At 37.4% G+C, this 19,140-nt stretch overlaps 1 protein-coding gene across 2 annotated transcripts in view; it reads left to right on the plus strand.

The window, feature by feature from the left end:
• ptpra (protein tyrosine phosphatase receptor type A) overlaps positions 1 to 19,140 on the plus strand; it is a 34,692-nt gene that overhangs the window by 7,719 nt on the left and 7,833 nt on the right. Inside the window, exons 2-19 of one of the 2 annotated variants that reach the window (XM_039688132.2) lie at positions 8,845 to 8,891; positions 9,100 to 9,187; positions 9,361 to 9,759; positions 9,878 to 9,889; positions 10,860 to 10,944; positions 11,221 to 11,294; positions 11,615 to 11,751; positions 12,491 to 12,581; positions 12,757 to 12,833; positions 13,863 to 13,899; positions 14,004 to 14,101; positions 14,303 to 14,422; positions 15,311 to 15,477; positions 16,129 to 16,264; positions 16,359 to 16,508; positions 16,640 to 16,733; positions 17,490 to 17,566; positions 18,825 to 18,959. In XM_039688132.2, the coding sequence (XP_039544066.2) occupies positions 8,871 to 8,891; positions 9,100 to 9,187; positions 9,361 to 9,759; positions 9,878 to 9,889; positions 10,860 to 10,944; positions 11,221 to 11,294; positions 11,615 to 11,751; positions 12,491 to 12,581; positions 12,757 to 12,833; positions 13,863 to 13,899; positions 14,004 to 14,101; positions 14,303 to 14,422; positions 15,311 to 15,477; positions 16,129 to 16,264; positions 16,359 to 16,508; positions 16,640 to 16,733; positions 17,490 to 17,566; positions 18,825 to 18,959 (1,998 nt within the window). In that variant the 5' untranslated portion in view covers positions 8,845 to 8,870. The remainder of the gene's footprint in view (positions 1 to 8,844; positions 8,892 to 9,099; positions 9,188 to 9,360; positions 9,760 to 9,877; positions 9,890 to 10,859; positions 10,945 to 11,220; positions 11,295 to 11,614; positions 11,752 to 12,490; positions 12,582 to 12,756; positions 12,834 to 13,862; positions 13,900 to 14,003; positions 14,102 to 14,302; positions 14,423 to 15,310; positions 15,478 to 16,128; positions 16,265 to 16,358; positions 16,509 to 16,639; positions 16,734 to 17,489; positions 17,567 to 18,824; positions 18,960 to 19,140) is intronic. The other variant, XM_089123885.1, reaches the window with a different exon arrangement.

The following is a 19,140-nucleotide window of genomic DNA, read 5'->3' on the forward strand; positions in this document are numbered from 1 at the left end:
AATTGCCATAGCACATGAACGCACCAATAGCAAGGAGACTGTCTGAACATTTTAATCATGTATTAATAAACAAGCAATTTCTGAATCAGTGTCGGCTGCAAAGATGAAGTTGATGGAGCTGATTAAACATCTTCTCGCTTACTATTAGAGGGCAGCTCTACTTTCTTTGCCACTCTTGTGTTTTTAAATGTATGGTTTCTAATAGCATACATATAGCACACTCCACCTGTTCACAGGTCGATATTTCATGGAATAGTGGTAGTTTATTGAGATGGTTTGCCTTGCTGTGAAGGATGTGGAAAAGAGGAACATGGCAGTCTTATGACTACTACAGCCTTTTCTTATGAGATGCCCTCGAGCTTGAGAGTTAGAGCGATAAAGAGAGCAGTAGTAGTGTTAGTTTAGCTGTATTTAAAGCATGATTCGTCTGGTATGTTTTTAGGGCTGAACAATTAATCAAAGTCACCAGTTTAGGCCGTTTCAAGACCGAGTAACTGCACTATAATGGGATGTCATGTCACTATGCTATCTCACGACCAATTCGTACGAGTGATTAAAAAGTGACTAATTCTTACTAATTCGTACGACCTCACTCGTACGAATTCATACGATTTGTCTAAACCCATGTGATGGTTAGGTTTAGGGGCGGGGTCAGGGGTAGGTCATTCGTACGAATTCATACGAATTGGCCAATTTGTAAAATATGTACGATATAGCAAAATCGTACTAATTTGTACGAGTGAGGTCGTATGAATTGTTACGAATTAGCCACCTCGGAAAATTCGTACCAATTCCCATGAGATCGGGTTGGAAGTCATCGTGTTGCTAAGGTGTTCTGGGCGATAGCTTAGTTGTTACTTCCTAATGCCTTGTTCACACTACATGATTTTAAAACGTCGGGCTGAACTGTGCGGTTCACACTACATGACTTGCTCTCAGTGAAATCTGGAGTGTTCAAGTTGTTAACTGTTCACACCACACAACACAACGTGATTGATCCACAACAGGAGGTAACTCACTACACGAGTTGACAACGCACTGCATAGAGATACAACCACGATCGGATGATAAGAGCTAATCATTTGCGAGCTGTTTCAGTACTATGTTACGGTCTAAATCCTGAAAATAATCAAATAAATAACAAGTTGACAACAACTCTGTCACCCAACGATTCTATCTTGTCAACAAACCACGTTTTGTCACGAAAAAAACACGCAATAAATAAATAAATATTGCGCCAATACCCAACGAAGAAGAGAACACAACACGTGAATATGGACGTCAGACAGAAACTAGTGCTGCACACTGTTTGCTCGACGATCTGCTCTGAGGGAAAAAATGCAAAAAAAGAGAGAGAAACGGAGATTTACCTGGTGTCCTCAACCCATGCGTTGCTATGATTGGCTGTACTCATGACATCACCGAGTTTGAGTCGCGCGACTGCTCTGGATATCTAGCAGGCTAGATATTTTTCTGGGCTCGGTGATGCGTCTGCGAGGCGTCTGCGAGCGTTTTCGCTGCGTTGTTGGCTCTTTCATACTAACAGATTGGCAAGCGTTCATCGTCCGCTAATCTCCCACGATTTGCACGCGATAACACCCTGACCTGTCGGCGACTCAACGATTTGCAAATCGGGCATAAATCGGGCTTAAAATCATGTAGTGTGAACTTGGCTTAAGTCAAAACAGTGTGTAATCACAATCCAATCAACTTTATGGGATGTTTTATCATCCACCTGGTGAAAATTACAATGCTGATTGGTTAGAAAAGTAATATCACACTTATTTTCAATTTCTCAACAAGCTGAATGATTTGAGTTATGGCTTGTGTACGTGAAGGGATTTGACCTGTAAATAATTTATATATACATTCAGATTTAATTTAGCTGAAATCCCTTTGCAACACATTTTTCAGTGTTTTTTTTTTTTTTTTTCCTCATGTCGATAATTGGATGTAATATTGTAGCTCAAATAGTACAGGAGTGCTTAATGTTTGGAGTCTGTAAGATTTTTCTTTTTTTAAATAAATGTATACTTTTATTCAATAAGGATGCAAAAGTGATCATTACTAATTTGAATATTACAAATGTTTTGTTTTCTATATGAAATATACGTTTTTCTTTTTAACTTTCTATTCATTAAAGAATCCTGAACCAAAATGCATCATGGTTTCCACAAAATATTAATCAGCTCAACTGTTTCAACACGAATAATCATAAGAAATGGTTCTTAAGCAGCAAATCAGCATACAATGATTTCTGAAGGATCATGTGACACTGAAAACTAAAGCAATGATGCTGAAAATTCAGCTTTGCAGATCACGGGTATAAACTACATTGTAAAACATATTCAACTAGAAATAGTAATTTTTTACTGTATTTTTGATTGCGTAAATGCAGCCTTGGTGAGCCTTCTTTTAAAAACATTGAAAAATCTTACCGACTCCAATCTTTATAATGGTAGTGTGTAAGTTTATTCTGATAAAAATGTTTCAAATGCAACATGTAAAGCACCTTTATCTTAAAATGATCATTCCAAGCTTGTATGACTTCCTTTAACACAAAATTTCCTCACGCAAGACACATCATGATGAGTAAATGATAACAAGAAGAAGAACTGTAAAGGTCATTTAAACTTTATCTCAACTTAAATCTGGTGTAACTTAACAGAAACAATTTGCGCAAGAGAGGAATGTGCAACCTCTGCGGCAGTGGATTTTCATGTTCTGAAAAGCCTCTTCACTCTGAGGTGCGATCTAATTCAATTTAGATGTAACTCTCCCTATAGGATGTTGATATTCTGCACACGCCCAACTCTGTGTTTTGGTTTGCCTGGAGAACGTGAGACTGCTGCAGGCTCGTCCTTTAGGAACAAGCCTCTTGGCGGAGCTGGAGACGGGCCATTTGTGCACTTAAAAATAAATGATGTCAGATCTCAGAGGAAAACCCCTATTATGGGTGTCATCTATTAGAGGTGCGCCATTTCCTCTGTAACTCACTAAGATGATAACCGTGCCTGACTCATCAGTCCTGAAACAAGCGGATGGACAGCTTGCATACATATTTGAGTGATTTGACTAAAAGTAAAGCTTGGCACATTTCCTAAACGCTGTTTTACTTTCCGTGGTGTGTGTTAGTTAGGTGAGGGTGTGGCGCCTTTCGGGCTGAATGACGGATCTGGCAGACAATCAGACAGACGGCGAAGGAAGGAAGGAAGCAATGTGCTCTCTCGGGTTTACGGCTTTCCTGCCAACTCTAGAAAGAGAGATGGGAACAAATAGAGACCGACGATTAATGTATAGAGCGAGAGAGGAGAGACGAGACCATCTGTCCCTCCCATCTGAAGGATTTCTGCAGGCTCGGCCAAAAACAGCTCAAATCGTTTCAGATTTGCCCTCCACCTGAAGAATGCTCAGCCATGTGCATGCTCAGCCTTTAAACAAATTGTATTTGACAACGAGCTTCTAGAATTCGTGTGGTTGCCTGTAGAATAACGGGCTTTGTGGCGAGGCTGATTTGATTAAATTGTCAGAGATGGATTTCACTGTCAGTGCATCTTCTTTGTATGGAAATGGTCAGCTGTTTGCATTACCTAACTGCGAATTTCCATCCGAATTAACGCTGGAGGGACACAGATTAACATGTAGCCATTCATAGCACAAAATGAGCTAAGGCAGCGTGACGAAGTGAAACGATATCCAACAAATAAAGACACTGTTTGGGAAATCTCGCTACCACAATATGAGTGGTTTCCATCAGAATGATTTTAGAAGGATCATGTGACACTGATGACTGAAGTAATGGCTGCTGGATTTTAATATTTTTTAACCAAATGAATGCAGTCTTGGTGAGCATATTTAGACTTCTTTCAAAACATTTAACAGTCTTTCTTACCTACCCTAAATGGTGCAAGTTTATGTAATTTCTTTGCCATTATATAGTTCATTTAGTGAGATTTGTAATCACTTAACGCAGGGGTGTCCAAACTCTGGGGGTCCAGGAGGGCGTGTCTAGTAGAGCTCTGTGCGGGAGAGGTCTTTTTAGATGGGAGAGGGAACCACCCGCAGTTGTAGAGTTTTACACCCCTACTTTTTTAATAGTAATATTAAAAAAGTAGGGGTGTAAATATTAATCGATTCGTATCGATCCATCGATTATACAGCCGATGATTCTATGCATTGATCTGTCCGCAAGAGTATCGATTAATGTGTTTATTTTGCCTATCTATTTTCAGAATCAGCTCCAACATATGCATACAACCTGCGGGTGGCTCTGCGGGTGGTGCTAACCTCATTATCTTCTACTTCACATGTGTTACTTACGTTTCACAGTATTTGTCACACACATTGTTGAGTCTGACTTTCAAGAGTGATGGAACCGTCAGAGCGAGCTGGCAATGAAAGTGGGATGTTACACACCCCAGTCGGCATCAAGTGCGTCATGGGTGCGGAAGCATTTTGGCTTCAGGAAACCGATGGAGCAGTGGAATGAGATGTTGTCGTTTGCAAAGAAGACTGCTATATAACATTCATTATGTAAATAGAATACTGTGGCGAGCAGGTGACGTTCATTAACACTCACGCCACCGGCCTCGCGCCATTCTCTCACGTCGGCCGCGTCCTGCTCGCTCCAAATGCGGTTTCTGTATTCTCTATAAAAGGCATTATATATTTTTTTGTTGTTGTTGATTTATTTGAAACTTAATAGATCTCATGTAAAAATATCTAGTATTGAATCGAATCGTATCACAGGAAATTCTGAAGTATCGAAAATAATCTAATCGTTTGCTTAAGAAATCGGTATTGTATCGAATCGTCATTAAGGCTCTGATTTACAGCCTTAATCTAAAGTACACCAGAGGTACCGACATGGGTGTAATTTGTGGGTGGGACATGTTCCCACCACTTTTTGCGAGGGTTGATATTGTCCCAACCACTTTTGAAACATCTCGTGGCACGGATGTAACTAATACATACAAATAAATAAATCATCTGTGGCACGTGTCTTCACTCGGATGCTTTAATTTGTTGCGGAGACTCTCTGTTCGTTCTGGTGAAATCACAAAGTAAAATGTGTCCCTGCTTGATATACAACCACTGATAAACATAATCGGTTTTAATGAGGAAAAAAAAAACTGTATGGGTGCGGATTAGAACCCAGAAACTCTGACACGCTTGGTAAAAGTTCTGCCACTGGACCATTAAAGTGCGTGCGTGTAACTGTCGGATCTATGTATTTCTTCACGTGAAAATTATCGGCACCAACACACATTAGGTCTCATTAAATGATAAAGTAAACACAATGTACTTTTTAAATCGATTGCTGGTACATATAATTTATGATTTAGCATTGTATTGCTTTTGTCCCCACCAATTTTCAACACAAACTGACAGCCCTGGTTACCGACCTCTATCGTTACACAACAAAACTTCACCTGAAAACTTTTTATGCGTTTTGGCCATTCATAGAAACAACGGGTGCTTGAAAACTGTTTTCAAAGTGTTGGTTTTTGAAAACAATACTGTTATCTCAATGTAAACTACAAATACGCAAATTTGTGAAAACAATGATATCATTCACATTCGTTTTATGTGCTCAGTCTACACTCACCTAAAGGATTATTAGGAACACCATACTAATACGGTGTTTGACCCCCTTTTACCTCGAACTGCCTTAATTCTACATGGCATTGATTCAAAAAGGTGCTGAAAGCATTCTTTAGAAATGTTGGCCCATATTGATAGGATAGCATTTTGCAGTTGATGGAGATTTGTAGGATGCACATGCAGGGCACAAAGCTCCCGTTCCACCACATCCCAAAGATGCTCTATTGGGTTGAGATCTGGTGACTGTGGGGGCCATTTTAGTACAGTGAACTCATTGACATTTTCAAGAAACCAATTTGAAATGATTCAAGCTTTTTGACATGGTGTATTATCCTGCTGGAAGTAGCCATCAGAGGATGGGTACATGGTGGCCTTAAAGAGATGGACATCCCGTCAGAATCAATGCTCAGGTAGGGTGTGGCTTTTAAAAGATGCCCAATTGGCCTAATGTGTGCGAAGAAAATGTCCCCCACACTTTGCACCACTACCACCAGCCTGCACAGTGGTAACAAGGCATGATGGATCCATGTTCTCATTCTGTTTATGCCAAATTCTAACTCTACCATCTGAAAGTATCAACAGAAATCGAGACATCGAACATTTTTTCCAGTCTTCAACTGTCCCATTTTGGTGAGCTCTTGCAAATTGTAGCCTCTTTTTCCTATTTGTAGTGAAGATGTGTGGTACCCAGTGGGGTCTTCTGCTGTTGTAGCCCATCTGCCTCAAGGTTGTGCTGTTGATCAGTGCTGATCAGTACTGTTGTAAAGTCATTCTTTTTTTATCACTGCCAACTTTCCAAAGTAAAACCTTTTTTTAACTCAACACAATCTCCAAATAGTAATTCATGCATTTGAAACATCTCGACTAGACTCTTGCAATTCTCTTTACTTTGGTCCATCACAGTCTTCTCTCTCTCGCTTACAGTTGCAAAACACAGCGGCTAGACTCCTCACTGGGACACGCAACTATGAATCGATCACCCCCATCTTATTTAAACTTCACTGGTTACCTATCAAATTTAGAATTTATTTAAAAATGTTACTTTTTGTGTATTAAACTTTTAATAACCTGACCCCTCAGTACTTGACCGACCTGCTCTGTCTGTACACTCCGACTCGTACCCTAAGATGCAGTGACCACTGCCTTCTTATTGTCCCTAGATCCAGACTTAAAAACGAGGCGAACGTGCATTTGCCAATGCAGGCCCAAAACTCTGGAACAGTTTGCCTCTCTATATTCCAAACCCAAAACTCTGGAACAGTTTGCCTCTCTATAGTAGACTGGCTCCCTCAGTTTCCATATTTAAATCCTCCTTAAAAACCTTTTTATTCTCTCTTGCTTTTAATTCTCCCTGACTTTGTTTCTTATTTCTATAGTCCTGTACTGCATTGTATATCTTCTCCTTTGTGCTGCACTTTGGTCGGCCATGGCTGTTTTTAAACATGCTTTATAAATAAATATTGTTTTGTATTGTTGTGGCTTCACAAATGCTTTGCTGCATACCTCGGTTGTGACGAGTGGTTATTTCAGTCAATGTTGCTCTTCTATCAGCTTGAATCAGTCGGCTCATTCTCCTCTGACCTCTAGCATCAACAAGGCATTTTCGCCCACAGGACTGCCGCATACTGGATGTTTTTCCCTTTTCACACCATTCTTTGTAAACCCTAGAAATGGTTGAATGTGAAAATCCCAGTAACTGAGCAGACTGTGAAATAGATGGCCCGACTGGTGCCAACAACCATGCCACGCTCAAAATAGCTTAAATTGACTTTCTTTCCTATTCTGACATTCAGTTTGGAGTTTAGGAGATTGTCTTGACCAGGACCACACCCCTAAATGCATTGAAGCAACTGCCATGTGATTGGTTGATTAGATAATTACATTAATGAGAAATTGAACAGGTGTTCCTAATAATCCTTTAGGTGAGTGTATAACCACATAGTCTTTTTTTTTCTACAATGTGACATCACCAGCTACTGGCTTGGCCTGCTAGGACAGTTCTTTTGAATCTACCAATAAAATTGCAATTGGTGCATCTCTAGACAAAACTCATATTGTTGAGCCCTGTATGAATTTCAAGCAACATGAGGATAAGCAAATGTGTTGGGTGAGCTATTCCCATTAGAAAGGTTTCTTTATGTAATGTTATTTGCTGTAAATTGTGGTGTAGTTCCAGAAATTGTCATGTAAGCAGCTCAAATTGACTCTTGGTGATCCACCGAAATCTCTTGGAGGATTACTGGGCGGAGCCTGCTGATGTTTGGATGTCAGGTGGAAGCTGATTGGACTGTCCGAGGAGCAGCAGTACCACGGATGGTCTTGCTTGACGAGTGGCAGACGGGCTGGATTATTTCATGGTCTGACCTTTCAGATTGCCACTATGATTATCACGGTTTAGTCAGTGAGACACCATTGAGATTACAGCATGGGTTAGCGGTAAGCCCGCTACCCTCAGACTCTTGGCTTCAGATGCTGTGATTATATTTTCACTCCTCACTTCGAACCATCTCACAACTAAGAGCTTAATCCCCTCGGACCAAATCCGCAGGCAATCTGCTGGATGAATAAAGACACTTGGACGTTGTCTGTCTAGTATCTGTTGCTCTTGTCTTGATATGTGGCCATGTGCGCCACATTTGGCTGGATCAAGTCTACAGTTGTAAAAGAGATGGCTATGGATATTCTTTTTTTAGATTTTTCCAAATTGCCATGATGTCAATCATGTTTCAATATTTTATATAGTTGTTTGTTTTCATGAATTTAAAAACCCAGTCTAATCTGAACATGTCACATTGATGGCATGAGCTTCAAATCTCTGCTTGTGTTAGTCTGAGAGCAATGACTCATTTTCCGTCTTGATACAGAAACTGTGTGCACATTTATGAATTAATTTATGAAATATTTTTCAATTTATGAATGGTATTTCATTTCATGGCAGTATGTTTGTCACAATATATACAAATTAGTTGTTGATACCAATATTAGTCAAAATTCACTATTTAATATAAATTGATCAAAAAACGTAGTTAAAACACGTAATTAATTATAATTGCCTTGTCTTGTTTTATTATATTTTATTTTACAAATTAAATGTTAAAAATGTAATTAAAACAATTGCATCAAATCAAGTTCCCTCAACTAAAAATAAAAGTTCATCTCAATGTGAACGATGTGATAAATGTATGATATTATAGATGCAAATGTTAATAGTTTAACTCCATTTCTTTCTGTCATCTACAGGAGATCATTGTGCGAATGACTGAGTGATGCAAGTTTCGTTTCTTCAGGTAAGTCTCTTCCCTCCACCTCCATCAGAACAGCCCGTACCAAATTTTAGAATTAGTTTGATTCTCAACAACTGCAACAATCCCCATGTTGTCGATCCCTGCCAAAACGCCCCTTTAGTGTTGTTAAGTTGTGAATTTGTGAAGTAGTGCTCATTTATAAGACTGAAACATGTCATAGATTGATTTTGTCTTGTGTATTATGTTTCAGGGCAGTATGGGTGTGTATCCCCTGCTCCTGCTACTCCATGTGGCCTTTGTGGCCCTCAGCACGGCCCAGACAAACCCTGACCCTTCAGGTAAGGCACTTTGCCTGGGGGATAGAGCATTTTCACACACACCTAATTTTGTTTTGTGAGATACTAGATGTTCAGTGTTAACGTTGAAATCCCAAACTTCAGTGGATACAATACTGAGTTTTGGGGTCGGGTATTGCTTCTGTTTTTAAACCTTTAAAATCTCCCTTTCTCAGGTGCAGTCTTGACCTCCAAACCTACAGACCCTCCTCCCACGTCACCTTTCATCGCTGTCACCCAGACGCCCCCATCAGCCACCATATCACTGACACCGTCCCCTGAACTTGTTGGAACAACAGTATTAAAAGACTCAGAGGGCATGGTGACGCCGGAGATTCCCACAGCCCCTCCTGTCGTCCCCCCTCCAACTGTGCTCGTCCCCACCGAAACGCCACCTGCCCCATCAACTCCATCTGCCGCCTCCCCATCCCTCACCTCCGTCAAGACTACGGTTTTGTCTACATCAGAGATTCCTACATCTGATCTGACACCCACTCAGTCCTCTTCACTGCCCGAAACAAACACTTCATTTGTCCCTACGGATGCCACCACAGCTGACACCAGCAAGACTCCAGGTACCATTTTGAAGACTACCATTCTTTTTCCAACTGTTTGGGAAGAACTGCATTTGCTCTTTCCAGTTATGTATGTCATTCTCTAATCTATTTCTGTTGTTTCTCTTATGTAATGAAGATGATGGGCAAGGTAAGTTTCTGTTAACCATTTTATTTGTCACTAACATTTGCTTGCATAACGAAGCCTTTTCTATGGTTTATTAGTAACCATTTATTACACAACCAGAAGCAGAGTGGCTGATGGTCAGTATAAATCAAATGTATTGTCTATGACATCACACAATTACATTTTAAATAAAATATGAACAATATTTCTGCTATTTTTATTTTTAAATGATAAAACAGCATATTTTACATGATGTTAACAAAAATAATTTGAAAAAAAAAAACAATTATATTACTATTAATCATTTTGTTATATTCTTGTATATAATACCATTTCAAGGTTTCTTAAAAGTTTTTTAAGTCTCTTATGCTCACCAAAGCTAATATTCTGAAATATTATTACTATTACTATTATTGTTAACTGTTTTCTATTTTAATATATTTTTAAATGTAATTTATTCCTGTGATGGCAAAGCTGAATTTTCAGCATCATCACTCCAGTCTTTAGTGTCACATGATCTTTCTGAAATCATTCTAATAGGCTGATTTTTGATTTTCGTGCTGATTAATATTTTTTGGAAAATCATTAATTTCTTCCCTGAATTCTTTGATGAATAGAAATGTCAAAATAACAGCATTTAATTTGTAACCTTTTAAATGTATGATCAATTTAATAATAAATTTAATTCTTTTGATAAATTGAATGCATCCATGTTGAATAAAAGTATTAATTTCTTCTTTTTTTTTTTTGTAATGATTGTAATGTAAAAGTTTTGAAGGTATGGTTCACCCAAAAATGAAAATGCTGTCATCATTAACTCGCCTTTAAGTTGTTTCAAACTTGTGAATTTCTTTCTTCTGCTGAACTGTAGCCATTGACTTCCAAAGTATTTTCTTCCATACCATGGAAGTCAATGGCTACCATCAAATGTTTGGTTCCCCACAAAAAAAGATTTCTGACTGCAATTTAATTCATTTTTGTCCTCTAAACTCAGATGACACGGCGATCATGGCGGTGATGGTTGCCCTGTCTTCTCTGCTGGTCATTGTCTTTATCATCATCGTCCTGTACATGCTCAGGTAAGTCCCAGTATTCAGAAACATTCAGTTGTTCATGCAGTACAAAATGTGCTCATAGCATAGATTCCAGCTTAAAAAACAACAAAGACAAAGTTGCAAGCAGTTAGAGCAAAGAAAAACCAGCACACACATGCATAATCGTAATAGAACGGATGAGATAAAGTGTTCGGAAAGCTCCATTCATTAGGAAATCCACAATGTCAGCAGGGGGCCATGGGGCTGAATGTCCAGTTACCATGGTAATGATTGGCTTTTTGTTTCGCTCCGTTGTGGCAGGTTTAAGAAGTACAAGCAGGCAGGGAGCCACTCCAATTCCTTCCGCCTGACCAATGGCAGAGCTGACGACACAGGTAGGAATAAGAGTCTGTGCGTCTGTGACTGTTCTTAGAAATGCTTGTCTTTTAAAGCAGCGAATATATTAAGTTATATATTGTTGTTTATAAGGTGGATGCACTACTAGAGTCATCTTTTATTTTCCATCTTGATTGAGTGATTTGATTGAAACACATTTGACCTTGAATTGGACTGTGTTGCCCCCTATTGGTTGTCCTGTACACAACATGGATAAAGGACAAACTGCAAGTCATTCTTAAAATATTTAATTGAAAAAAAAAAACACATTTTTTTGTTGTTAACACATTTATTTATATTTCTTTATCCTTTCTCGTAGAACTTCAGAGTGTGCCACTATTGGCTCGCTCTCCTAGCACCAACAGGAAGTACCCGCCCCTTCTTGTCGATAAGCTTGAGGAGGAGATGAACCGCAGAATGGCTGATGACAATAAACTCTTCCGGGAAGAGTTCAACGTAGGTGCACAAACACACACAGGTCTGATTTAGTAATTGACCTGATTGAAAATTTTACCATCTTTGGAATGACCAAAAAAAAGGCATCTTATGGTGCGTTCATTTGCTATCAGAATTATCATAAATATGAGTTTCCTAGTTGAAAATTAGACTATTTACCTCTGGAAAGCTTGGGGATCATTTTGATAAATGGTTGTCATGAATGGGACACTAAATATCTTTTTGGCTTTAATAGGATTTTTCAAATAAATAGTCAAGAATAAACCTGTTCTTTCTGAATGTGGCGATCTTGTTATCACGACTTCAGAAGTGGGCAGTAGGAAATTTCTTGATAACACATGCAGGCTGCATTAATTACATTAAACTTTAGGCGGATATATTTATGCCGTTGGTGTATGATGATGATGAACTTTTATTGTGATTTTTTTTTTTTTTTTTATCTGATTTCTTCTTCTTTATTCTTGTGTAACATTGTTCAATTATAAATATTACCCATAAATCCTCCGACCCTTACAGTGATTATTCACAGATATTACCACATAAACATAGAAAATCATATATATCAGAATAATGTACACAATTCCATATTAGACAGTATACAGACATAATGTACCATATTCAGCTCCATTACAGCTTGAAGCACAAAAGAGTGCTTTAATCCAACTTGATTATATTCCTGTACTGCTGTCAATGCTTTCGCCCTACTTGAACTGTGTGATTGGTTTCTTTTTTTCTGCAGGCATTGCCTGTATGTCCCATTCAAGCCTCATGTGATGCTGCCTCGAAGGAGGAGAATAAAGAGAAGAACAGATATGTCAACATCCTGCCCTGTAAGGCTTTCCCATAACTTATCTCCAAACCAGAGCTGATAATAAAGCATGCTTTTACCAGAACTGTAAGGCCTACAAAGGAGTTTCTCATGTGAAAATGGCTGTAATAAATTAAACATTAATGTTATGAGCCTTATAATCTCCTTTCCTAATTTGTTTCTCATTTTTATCTCAGATGATCATTCTAGGGTGCATTTGACCTCTCTGGAGGGTGTTCCTGATTCAGACTACATCAACGCTTCCTACATTAATGTAAGACTCCAAGCGCTAGCCTAGTTATGAGGACGAGTGCACTGTTAGTTCTAGTCAACGAGTATTTTCATTTTACTGCAGATTTTTAAACTCTAAATAAATATCACAAAAACATAAAATCATTTGTTTTAAATGCTACAAGTAAATTTAGGCAGTTTTATTACAATATATTAACTATATAGTATTATAGTATCTATTTACATTTTTATTTATCTTTTCATTTCAAATTTAGTTTTTAGTTGCTCATTACAATGTCATTTTTATTAGTTTTTTATTTGTTTAGCTTCAATTTATTTAAATTTCAGTCTTAGTTTTAGTAATTTTAGAACTTAAACTTCATTTAGTTGCCAAGACATATATTTTTAATCTAATATTTATATTTTATTTTTATTATTTTTAAAATTAGGTCAATATACAAAAACTATTAAATAATGAATTGTTTCCTTCAGCTGAGACAATTGCGCACTGTTCGGCATGATGTTTTTGAATTACTTTAAATATGAATTGAATCACTTCAAAATAGGAAAATACAGTTAAGTGCAAGATGTGCAGCGCATGTGTGTCATTTAGGCTACTTAAAGTTATAATGAAAACATAATTGTTTGCTTGAGACAATGCTTTTAATGGTGAGACTTTTTTTTGTAATTAGGCTTTTATATACAATATATAATTATATACAATTTGGAATTAGATTTATCCGTTATCAACTTTCAAATATAAAGAATTTGTATCAGCCAAAATGTTTATATCAGTGCATCCATAACTAATTCCAATTTCTGAAAATCATGTAACTTCTATTTTAGTTTTGGTTAAGGCATAACAACATTATAATGTACATTATGAAAAATGGATTTTCATTTTGAGATTGGCTGAAGTTTACAATCATCACTATTTTTAAGGCATTCATGTTTTTAAAGATTAAATGAGTGTTGGATGAAAGGTCATCTAAATGTAAAAATATGGGAAATGAGCATGCACGCGTAATTCCTTAATAATAATTTGAACTTTTTTTCCACACTTTCTTTTCAGGGATACCAGGAGAAAAACAAATTTATAGCTGCACAAGGTAAGAAAAAATGGTTTCAGTCTCTTTCATAAATATCAAAATGCTTTACATAGCTTTTTGATTACCGGTAATGATTATAAAAAAAATCAACATTCTAATTGCAGGACCAAAAGAGGAAACAGTTAACGACTTCTGGAGGATGATCTGGGAACAGAACACTGCCACCATCGTCATGGTAACCAACTTGAAAGAAAGGAAAGAGGTAAATGCTGCAAGAAATCTATTACATGTAATCTAGTGGCAAAGAGGAGTAAGCTGATCTGTGATTTTACAACCTCCGCTCTTATCGCGGTCTCGCGTAATGGATTTAGAGTGCAACTTTGAGGAGGATGGCCATTAATAAAGATGTATGATCACCGCAGTGATGATCATGATTATGATATACTGTGCTTCATATCCGCAGTGTAAATGTGCTCAGTACTGGCCAGACCAGGGATGCTGGACCTACGGAAATATCCGCGTGTCAGTGGAGGATATGATGATTCTAGTTGACTATACTATCCGCAAGTTCTGCATTCAGCAGGTAGGACCTGTGTTTTTTTTTTTTTTTTTTAGCTTTTTCAAACTATGCACATTTATCACAATGTTGATACAAATTTTGAAGAAAATTGGATAAGGCACATTTTTAGGGGGTCTTGGTCCGCTTCCAAACCGATCTCTTGAGTGGTTCGACTAAAATATGAACTCAACACAAACCAAAGACATCTAAACAAACCAAAAACGTCGATACGAGGACGAAGATATGACCCTAAAAAGGAATTTGCAAGTATACTGGATTCCTTAACTGGTGTTGCTCATCATAGGACTAAATGTGTCGTGTTCTTTTTTGCCCCGGACCAAAAGAATCAAACTACAAGTGTAAACATCCTTAGACTGTCACAGCAACTTTACTAGCAGGCAGTTAAGTCTGAATTAGTAGAAAACAAAAAGAAATGGAACATTTGCTTGGCGTGATGATAGCAACAGTATATAGGACAGTGATAAAGGTGTACACCAAAATGCCGTTTTGTAGATATATTATAGATGGAGAAGTAAAAAGCCAAATTCAGCACTTCAAAATTAGGATCAGAAAAGAAACTCTATAAATGGTTTAAAGCTTTAATTTATTCAATCCATTTATTTATTTGTTTATTTTATTGGTTTTTTTTTTTTTTATCAGTGTTATTTGTTAATTTTTTTAAAAATCATCCAATGTCACAGATATGTTTCCCCAATTCACAAAGCACCTATATATATATCAGTGTTAGATTTTGATCATGACCTACCTTGCCCCCTAGATATCAGATTATAATATTTAAAAAGGCATATTCCTGTAACCTCTAAAGAGACAAGGCTGTTATTATTGAACTGTAATATTGTTGAGATTTTGTTTGGTGAATGATGTGATGGAAAAACTCTTTTGTGTGTTAAGGTGGGTGATGTGTCTGGTAAGAAGCCCCAGAGGCTGGTCACACAGTTTCACTTCACCAGCTGGCCTGATTTCGGGGTTCCTTTCACTCCCATTGGCATGCTGAAGTTCCTAAAAAAGGTCAAGAACTGCAACCCACAGTATGCTGGACCCATAGTGGTTCACTGCAGGTAAAGAGCTTCATTATCTTAAAAGCTTTTTAAAAGTTTATTTTATTATGCCAGGACATTATAAATTGATAATAATGAGAGATGATTCTTGAGCAGCAATTCATCATATTAGAAGGATCATGTGACACTGAAGACTAGTGTAACTAATGATCCTAAAAAAATTAAGCTTTGGCATCAGGGGAATAAATGACATTTTAAAATATATTGAAATAGAAAACAGTTTCTTTAAATTGTAAAAATATTTCACAATATTAATCTATTTTTTAATCAGATTAATGTAGCCTTGGTTAGCATAAGACAGTCCCTCCAGAAAAATGCGATTATACGTTCGCATGAATTAAGCTTTGGTGCATAATCAGTCTTTTTTCAAAATCATTTTAAAACAGTTATGTATGTGAGCTGTTTTTTGTGTGTGTGTGTGTGTGTGTGTGTGTGTGTGTGTGTGTGTGTGTGTGTGTGTGTGTGTGTGTGTGTGTGTGTGTGTGTGTGTGTGTGTGTGTGTGTGTGTGTGTGTGTGTGTGTGTGTGTGTGTGTGTGTGTGTGTGTGTGTGTGTGTGTGTGTGTGTGTGTGTGTGTGTGTGTGTGTGTGTGTTTTGTTGTTGAAGATATGTAATGTCCATCCATTAACTGATTCTGAATTGTTCATCTCAGTGCTGGTGTGGGCAGAACGGGGACCTTCATTGTGATAGATGCTATGCTGGATATGATGGGTGCAGAAAGAAAGGTTGACGTCTTCGGGTTTGTCACACGGATCAGAGCCCAGCGCTGTCAGATGGTCCAGACTGATGTGAGCTCATAAAAAGTTTTTAAAAACTCCCAATAAAGTTACCTCAAAAAATATATCAAGAAACTAATCTCCCACCCTCTTCTTCTCCATTCAGATGCAGTACGTGTTTATATTCCAAGCTTTGCTAGAGCACTACCTGTACGGGGACACGGAGTTAGAGGTGACGTCTCTGGAGTCTCACCTGTCGAAACTCTACGCTCCTTTACCTGGAGCTGGCTGTGGAGGCCTGGAGGCGGAGTTTAAGGTGGCACAATCTGTTTATTTCTGTATTTAGTTCTGCATGTTTAGGAAACATATTGTTCTGGTACCATTTTGAATATTTTTTTATTTATTTTCTGTTTTATTTATTATTATATCTCTTGTTCTCTCTTTTAGAAACTTACCTCCATTAAAATCCAGAATGACAAGATGAGGACAGGGAACCTGCCTGCCAACATGAAGAAAAATCGTGTTTTGCAAATCATTCCATGTGAGTTGTGTGTTTAATAACAAGACTGTGATTTGAGAGAATAACTTCATATAATATAAGTTTGGTTTTGTACATTTATTTTTGTAAATAAATTAATACTTTTATGGAGAAAGGATGCATTAAAATCAAATGTTAAGACATTTATAATGTTAAAAAAAGTTTCTATTTGATATAAATTGTTCTTTTGAACTTTCTGTTTATAAAAAAAGTATTTTCTCTTCCACAAGAATATTAAGCAGCACAACTGTTTTCAACATTTCAGAATTGTTTCTTGCGCATCAAATCCGCATATTATAATGATTATAATATTTCTGATGGATCATGTGACACTGGAGTAATGATGCTGAAAATTCTACTTTGCATCACAGGCATAAATTATATTTTATTTAAGTATATTTTAAATTGTAGTAATATTTTACAATATTACTGTTTTACTATGTTTCTGATCAAATAAATGCAGCCACGGTGAGCATATGAGACTCATTTCAAAACATTTAAAAAATAGTTCTGATCCTAAACATTTTAATGGTAGTGTAGTTGTTTCTAACATGCTCTCTTTCTACGGAGTTGCCCTGTTTATACTTTATATTGTCCAATTATATCATACTTTATCTTCATACTTTAATCCTTTTACATGTTGTACATTTTGCAGCTGCTTTATGTTTTATCTAAAACGACTTGCAGTGAATGTGAGGTGTTCATTTATCAGTATGTGCATTCCTGTGTTTCTTTCTGAACTTTTGCTGTTTCTTCTAGATGAGTTTAACAGAGTGATCATCCCTGTAAAACGAGGGGAGGAGAACACAGACTACATCAACGCTTCTTTCATAGATGTGAGTAAAACCCGTATGACTGGAGCCAGCATTTACTCCCAACTAACCCGAAATACCGCTCAGTGAACCCTTGAGGTAATGCTACAATATTCTACGCTCTATTGAGAAACCACACAGCCTGCTTTTTTTTCTATTTTGGGTGTGGTTTAGAAACATTTTTTAGTCATGAAGTTATTTGGATGCCCATACTGAGATAATCAGCCTGGGAAGGTGGCCATCGCATTGTCCCAAGGCCTAGAGACTTATTATAGATATATGTATTTTCATTCTACACTGAACAGTATCTGTAATAAAAACTATTGAAATCTGAGTGTCCTGATTTGCTACCAATGTAGACTTTTCCAAATCAATCACTTATGAAGTTCCATGGTGATTAGGGAGACAACAGCTTAAGTAGGCAGTAGGGAGCAAGACAATTCAGTATGCTTCATAGCAGATCTCTAGTGAGTGTGGGACAGCTTTGTTTTGGCTGAAAGCCCTTTCACTTCCTCTTTATTTTGTTTGAATGAAGGAAAATATCACCCGGGCCGGGCTGCTACATTGGAAACCCAAGTTGCATTGCAATCTGGAAGATAGCTATACTTAAAACAAAAGCCTGTTTTGTCATTAGTATCGTGCCTTGCCTTCTTGCTGTACATGTCCATGAATAAATGAATATGCATAATTCTGCTTGTTACCACCCAACGAGTGCTGGTGGAGATCTAAAATATGTTGTAGTGTATGAATGCTTTTAAAGTACTGTTAATACAGTAATTATATATTGTTAAAATGTGGGTCAGCAAGTTTAAAAAGAAAATTCTAAATAATAAAATGTATTATTTTATTCAGCGAGAACACGTCATTAAATTGATCAAGTTTTATACGATTTCTGTTTAATATTAATGCTCTTGTTTTGAACTTCGTTACTCATCAAAGAATCTACGAAATGGATCACGGTTTCCACAAAAACAGTTTTCAGCATTGATAATTGATCTTGAGCTCCAAAACAGCATATTGGAATGATTTCGGAAGGATCATGTGACTTTAAAGACTGGAGTAATGGCTGATGAAAATTCAACTTTTGCCATCACAGGAATAAATTCAATGTTACTGTTTTGCTGTTTTTTGAGGGGTTTTTTGATCAAATAAATGGTAAACTTTTAACCTTTTAAAATTGTACGACCCCAAACAGTAGTATGCATCCATGATTACATTTGGAAAAATGCCCAATGTATACAAGTTCGTGAAGTAGACCTACTTTGTGTGTGTGTGAATGCAGGGTTATCGGCAAAAGGACTCGTACATGGCATGTCAGGGGCCCCTGCAGCACACCATCGAGGACTTCTGGAGAATGATCTGGGAGTGGAGGAGCTGCTCTATTGTTATGCTGACCGAGTTGGAGGAGAGAGGACAGGTAAGATCACTTGCTTCCTGACTTGGCATCTGTGATCATTCTAGCTTTGTGTCTTTTTGTGGTTAGAGATCTGTGCATAAAGCACCTGTAATGCTAATTTAAACCCTCTCCTAAGGGAATGATTTAAGGGTGTTGCATATAATCTCTTAAACTACTTCTCCTAGGTAAGGGAAACTGTAAA

This window comes from Pimephales promelas, chromosome 19 (assembly GCF_988280905.1).
Source record: "Pimephales promelas chromosome 19, fPimPro1.hap1.1, whole genome shotgun sequence".
NCBI classification, from domain to species: domain Eukaryota; kingdom Metazoa; phylum Chordata; class Actinopteri; order Cypriniformes; family Leuciscidae; genus Pimephales; species Pimephales promelas.